We start from the raw sequence: 7500 nt of genomic DNA, 5'->3' as shown, positions 1-7500 counted from the left end.
ACAACGTTGTTTATGGCCAGGTACTCTTTTTACACCCGAGTACGGCGAGATAATGTGAGTAAAGATCCTTTTCCAAGGCTTTAACAATGCCCGCTCTCAGAGCGGGATTCAAATCTGGACCGTCTGGTCGGATGGCGAGTGTCATACCACGACCACATAGCCGCACAAGATTTACTGAATGTGCTCAAAGCGCTTTACATAAGATCCAAAGCCAACATGCAGGACAAGTTCATCTTATCTTATAGGCAGGTATTCATTTACACCTGATTCGATATATTACGCAAGGTCATAACGCCGTGAGAGAGAAGGGGGGAGGGGGGGGGGAGGGGGAAAGCTATTTGACAAGGGTAATGTTACATCATATGCATGCATACTCACCATCATCACCACACCCAGAGATTTGTTTGAAGCAATCGTCACCAGGAAGTACAATTCTACCAGGCCAGCTTATTCTTACGTTATCCACCAGCGTCCAATCAGAGGGCGAGGAGGCTTCTAACAAAATCCGTGGCTCAAATCCCCTTGACGACGAGTTGAAATCGAATACAGCAAAGTCGAAATTCACCTGAAGATTGGGCCCAACGTCGAAGCGCCCCGTCGCGCCCGTGAAGCTGATATTGGCTAATTTGGAAAGGAGATACCGCGAGTCTAAAGCTCTGTTCACACCGCTGCGATAATTTTCGTAGGCTGCAAAAGCGAGGAGATAGACGATGTCGTAAACAGCGTCAAGGTCAGACTCGACTGTTTTAAAATCGTGAACATCGCGTTTCGTTCTGTATTCAATTATCTCTTCCCCTCCATTGCCCAATAACGATTTCTGGTCGGCGGTTCTGCCTGTGGTAAGATGGTAATTATTTGTTTTTATGATAGAATAGTCACCTTGCCCCGGGATAGGTTGGCTATTATGATTATCGTTGTTACTGTTGTTGTTGTTGTTGTTGACGTCGTCGTTGTTAACTTTATGAGTGTGGTTACTTTTGTTAATGTCGTCATTATAATCGTAGTTCCTCTTCTTATCTTTATTGCTGTTGACTATGATGATATCATTGTCGTTCTTTATTAAATGTTTATTTTCAGACTGAAATTGTAGAAAATTGTTATTTTGCTGAGATTCTTCGATTCCTTTCCGATCTTTTACATTTTTTTCTTGATCACGATACATTCTGTTTTTCTTTGACACGTTTTCAAATTTTTTGTTCGTTTTTTCAAGTTCTGGCTTATTTTTGTATAAACCTTTATTAATATTACTTATCTGATTGTTGCTATTTTTATACTCACTCGCTGCATCAATTGTGTTTGGTAGTGGATAAATGTTTAGAAATTCCCCGTTATTTTGGCTATTTTCTGCTCTTTCAGAACGAAATGTTAACGGTGTTTCTGCGTGACGCTTCCTCCTTTGGACATTTTCATTTTCGCTTTGGGCCTCGCCGCTGGAATTTTGATCACTTTTCGGAAATGATGAGCCAATGACGAAGACGCTCTCAAATATACTGACATCAGGCTTTTTGACGTCATTGGTGAACTTTGTGAGCGACGCTGTCTCCTTTGTCAAACCAACCAGGCTTCGAGATTTGACGTCATAAGGGCTGTCTGTGAATGCAAATATGGCGTGCTTTGTTGTCAAGGAGAGAGCTGACGCTGCTGCAAGGATGTTCTCTTGGTCAGAGAGGTCCATCAATAGAACGATCACTGTAACAAGACAAGGAAAAAATGAAATATAATTAAATGGAATATGCTAGAATAGTTCAAGAAAGGTTTTGTTTGTTTTTTAAACTATGAAATGTAAATGGAGTTAGCTTTTATTTTAAATATGTCATTGTCTGTCTTTCTCTAGCTCTCTTTTCTTCGATCATCCCAGATGTTACCAACTGTTCTATTCCATCTCTTCTCCACATGACATGTCCCAGAAGCCGTAACTGCCTCCTCATCACGACTAGGTGACTTTAAAACAGAATGTGATGTTAATGAGGAGATTACCCAGAATCCAGATAAAGAGAATGACATATATATTCTATAACTTAAGAATGGCCAAAAGTGATTTTAAAAGCAACGCCGACTTCATGCCCACCGCAGAGGGCCGTGATACCTGGAGACAGCTGACCGGAACGTGCTGAAGAGTACAAGCCACGGTGGACCATGATGAACTTTTACTTTAAATTACGCATTCTGTCATATGATTTTGATTGCGATACTTTTGACGTTCAATCTATCTATCTATCTATCTATCTATCTATCTATCTATCTATCTATCTATCTATCTATCTATCTATCTATCTATCTATCTATCTATCTATCAAATATTTATGTATAATTTTGTTTACCTTCTACAATATTGTTTCGAGCATTCGCTCTCTTCTGGAAGTGAAATGTTACCTATCAATCTACCCGTTTATCTATCTTCTATCTATCTATCTATCTATCTATCTATCTATCTATCTATCTATCTATCTATCTATCTATCTATCTATCTATCTATCTATCTATCAAATATTTATGTATAATTTTGTTTACCTTCTACAATATTGTTTCGAGCATTCGCTCTCTTCTGGAAGTGAAATGTTACCTATCAATCTACCCGTTTATCTATCTTCTATCTATCTATCTATCTATCTATCTATCTATCTATCTATCTATCTATCTATCAAATATTTATGTATAATTTTGTTTACCTTCTACAATATTGTTTCGAGCATTCGCTCTCTTCTAGAAGTGAAATGTTACCTATCAATCTACCCGTTTATCTATCTTCTATCTATCTATCTATCTATCTATCTATCTATCTATCTATCTATCTATCTATCTATCTATCTATCTATCTATCTATCTATCTATCAAATATTTATGTATAATTTTGTTTACCTTCTACAATATTGTTTCGAGCATTCGCTCTCTTCTGGAAGTGAAATGTTACCTATCAATCTACCCGTTTATCTATCTTCTATCTATCTATCTATCTATCTATCTATCTATCTATCTATCTATCTATCTATCTATCTATCTATCAAATATTTATGTATAATTTTGTTTACCTTCTACAATATTGTTTCTAGCATTCGCTCTCTTCTGGAAGTGAAATGTTACCTATCTATCTACCCGTTTATCTATTTTCTATCTATCTATCTATCTATCTATCTATCTATCTATCTATCTATCTATCTATCTATCTATCTATCTATCTATCTATCTATCTATCTATCTATCTATCTATCTATCTATCTATCTATCTATCTATCTATCTATCCATCCTTTTATCTAGCTATTCATCTATCTTCTCACTTATTTCACAGTATTTAGAAGAGTTTATTCCTGCTCTGTGGAATTGTTCAACAAATTCCACTATCAATATCATCTTCAGTCTCTCACAACAGCAGAACAGCACCCTTGAGAATCGGAAGAATGCAATATTATCCATGGCCTTTGGAATCCCAGAGGTATCATCAAGGGAGGTTAATATGATTGAAAGCCAAACAATTGGTCTCATCGTAGTTTCAGATTGATTTCCCTTTACTAAGCTAACGTTGCCAACATGTAAGTTTTTGAAGCCTTTTTGACCGATGTCCAAACTTTTGCACGTCTGATAACTGGACACAATATAGGGCTCTTTTATAATTTTGTTGTTGTGGAATGTTAATAAATTGTATTTGGTTGAGAACGTATCCATTACAGCAACAAGACCTTAACAGTGTGGAATATAAGGCTTGTTAACTTAGTATTCGCCCATTCTGACCCAAGGACTCACTCTGTTGTCATGTTATGTTGAAACCATTGATTTCTATATCACGTGTTTCTACGTGCACAATTGTAAATCACAGCAATCAGGATAGTTGTACGTGGCTCCAAGGATTTGACAACATAATACATTGCTTCTTGCCTTCGTCTAGAATGCCAACAGTTTTCAGTATATATTAAGCACAGTGTATTACTGTGCGGCTGTGTAAAGAAGAGGAGGGAGATGAGAAGAAGAAGAAGAAGAAGAGGAAGAAGAAGAAGAAGAAGAAGAAGAAGAAGAAGAAGAAGAAGAAGAAGAAGAAGAAGAAGAAGAAGAAGAAGAAGAAGAAGAAGAAGAAGAAGAAGAAGAAGAAGAAGAAGAAGAAGGAGAAGAAGAAGAAGGAGGAGGAGGAGGAGGAGGAGGAGGAGGAGGAGGAGGAGGAGGAGGAGGAGGAGGAGAAGAAGAAGAAGAAGAAGAAGAAGAAGAAGAAGAAGAAGAATCATCATCATATAATCGTCCTTTTCACCAAATTTTAGTTGACATTCCCATTCAAACTATCCCACGGAGTCTCACTCACAGCTAATATCAAACCAATAATATGGGTTGTTGGAAAGTCTGAGGTGGGGGCGGGGTGTGTGTGTGTGTGTGTGTGTGTGTGTGTGTGGAAGGGGGGGGGGGATATGTTAAATTCAATCTTGATATCCCGTCTATACTATTATTATGTCGAAACTGTTCAATAGGATGTGTATGATTGTCTCTTTCAATAAAGTAATTTAAAAAAAAATTAATAATAAGTAATCGATTAGTGAATAAATGGTAAATAAATAAATGAATAATAAAAAATGAATGAATAAAGAAATGAACAAATGAATGAATAATTAGATAAAAAATAATCAAATAATAGAAAATATGCGTATTCAGAATGCAATAAGAAAAGATGTTTTGAATCAATGTCAGAAAGATAAAAAGAAATCATCCAGAAAAATTTAGCCTATCTTGACCGGGGATCGAACCTAGACTTAATTGCCGGGCAGATGTGCACCTTAAAGGTTCTAATGCTCAATTAATTTATATTCATCATTTATACTATCCGTTAAGTCGTATGGAGCTAAAATTCTATTTAATCCTTATTTAGTTGACTGCCGTACTCTGAAAAATACACAGATAAAAAATTTGGTCCGAAAACTCGTCCTTCAAATATGATCAATTTAAATTAGGCTCGTCTTGGCAAAACTCTCAAACTTGGGACTTCGCGTGTTTTAAAAAAGAAAACTTGAGCTCTTATAAAGTGCATTATCCATAAATTCAAAACGCTTTACAAAGTGTCTCTGATCAACAGCAACACGAAACATGTAGAACGAAATATGACGCCGGTAAGGCGGTATTACAATTTTTCCGACAGAGACAACGCTGTTAACGGCAAGGTACTCCTTTTACACTTGACTACAGTGAGAGAATGTGAGTAAAGAGCCTTCTCCAAGCACTCAACTATGCGCCGTGCGAGGTTCGAACCCAGGACCTTCCGATCCGAATGCCACAAGACCACATAGCCGAAAGAATAATAAAGAATATGTCTTTTAGACATCCTCTTTGCACTAGCGCTAAAACAACATCGTTCACGGCATGTAGCTGTATACTCAGTTATATCTAGTAATAATAATAATAATAATAATAATAATAATAATAATAATAATAATAATAATAATAATAATAATAATAATAATAATAATAATAAAATAATAATAATAATAATAATAATAATAATAATAATAATAATAATAATAATAATAATAATAATAATAATAAGAATAAGAATAATAATTTATATAGCGATTTACCCTCTTGTCACAGCGCTTTACAGTGATATAAAGCAATAAAGCAAAATATATTACGGCAAGACAAGTGTTCATGGAAAAGTGATGGAAAAGTGATATCTGAGTTTATTAGGGTAACATATTATGTAAAGTAACTTGCCCAAGGACAATGATTTGGCACATCCTATGACTGAAATGTGGTGCTACAGACGGAAGGGGTAGGTGTCATAGAAAGAGAAAAAAAATATCAAACAGAATGGTATTGGATGGACTAAATATAAGAAATAAAGTACTCATGTTGACTGTAATGTTGGCGTAGTGTGGCCACATATGAAGAAGCCAAAAGAGTCTCCAGAAGTCAATACTTGAAGATTAGTGAGAAAGGAGAAAGAGGGAGACAACAAAAGCGCTGGTTGGGAAACATAAAGGAAATGACTGGGAGTATAACCGGAGCCATCGTTAACATATAGCCTGACATTAGAACCCTCTAGGACTTAACGTTTCACGTCATTTTAAAGCGTCTAGTGAGCTGTCGTTAGTAGAGCTCAAGGAATCAAGTGATTCCATTGGTTAAACTATCGAGTACAACTTACGATTTGTTTTCATTTGCGGCCAACGACTTGTCTTTTGACGTCATTTTTTGGTCAGTGTCAGGCTATAACGATGGCTACGGTATGACGAAGGACTGCTCAGAGATGGCGCTAAACAGAGAATTGTGGAAGACCATGGCTGCTCTTTCTTTCAAGTATTGACTTCTGGAGACTGTTGTGGCGCCAACATTACAATCAACATGAGAACTTTATTTCTTATATTTAGTCCATCCTCTAGAAGGAACCCCAGTAAGGTAAAATGACTGACAATAAAAGACGTGCCAAATATTTCTCTCAGAAAAGTGAGTGGAGCAGGCACTTATGTTGATAACAACAAGAAATGAAGTAAGTAGGAAAAAGTACCAAAAGAAAATAGAGAATAAAAATTTCGCGGCGGCGATGAGGGCTCGAACCCGCGAACTCGCCCTCTCCTACTTATTTATTTATGATTTGGGATAAATCAGTGGAGTGGTGGAAGACGTAGGGGAAATAATTGTGATTAGCGAGTGCCATTCAATTCCTATTATTTGGTTCTATTTACCAGATTAACCCAATGCCTCAACCTGTACAGGCGGAATGTGGCTTTATTCCATCTTCATGTCATAACTCACTGGTTTCAACATGACAACTGCCATGAAATCCGAGTTGCATTGCCGATTTCGAAATCTTGCTGAAAACTGTTCGTTCTTTATCTTTAACTGTATGCTGTGGTGTTGAGCTCCCCAAGAATGAATGGGTGACACTGAACAGAGCATGGGCAAAAATTGGGAGAACAGCTGGAAGCATGAAAAGTGGGGGCTGGTTGAGACTAGCTCGTGTACATGTGGATGCCCAGAGTTGACGATGGAGCACATCCTTAGAGAATGCCAGGATGGGCCCAGCTGCACTGACCAATGACCTAAGAGTCTGCTCCACAGATGCTGTGGAGTGCGTTCTGTGTTGGAGCGCTATGATGATGATTTAACTGGATGCATATTGGAAGAAAGTGGGGCCATGTGGTCTAGTGGTATGACACTCGCCTTCATATCTAGACGTCCTGGGATCGAGTTCCGCTCTGAGCGGTTCATAGTTGAGTCCTTCTAAACGGCTCTGTACTCATATTCTCTTTCCGTACTCAACTGGAAAACGAATACCTGGCCGGCCATTAACAGCGGAAAAAATGTAATATTGCCTAATAAGAGTCATGTCTTGTCCTAACATGTTAAGAATTTATGTTGTTTAGGGACCCTTTGTAAAGCGAGTTGAGCACGTTAAGTCGAAATTGTGTTATATAAAAGAAAAAAGCTCCAAGACTCAAGCTCCAGTTGAAAAACATACCCATTCTCGCCGTGAAAGAGTTAATCCATGGTCACAACGGAGCCATCACTAAAGGCCATGATGATGATGA

General features: G+C 37.4%; 1 protein-coding gene across 1 annotated transcript in view; it reads right to left on the bottom strand.

Moving 5' to 3' along the window:
• Positions 1–7500, bottom strand: part of LOC144980627 (uncharacterized) — a 168097-nt gene that overhangs the window by 13086 nt on the left and 147511 nt on the right. Inside the window, exon 4 of the mRNA XM_078928307.1 lies at positions 379–1689. Coding sequence (XP_078784433.1) covers positions 379–1689 — 1311 coding nt within the window. The remainder of the gene's footprint in view (positions 1–378; positions 1690–7500) is intronic.

The sequence above is a fragment of the Berghia stephanieae genome, chromosome 10, assembly GCF_034508935.2.
Source record: "Berghia stephanieae isolate SIO BIC M18660-M18661 chromosome 10, UCSD_Bste_1.3, whole genome shotgun sequence".
Taxonomy (NCBI): domain Eukaryota; kingdom Metazoa; phylum Mollusca; class Gastropoda; order Nudibranchia; family Aeolidiidae; genus Berghia; species Berghia stephanieae.
This window is presented reverse-complemented; position numbering and strand designations above follow the sequence as displayed.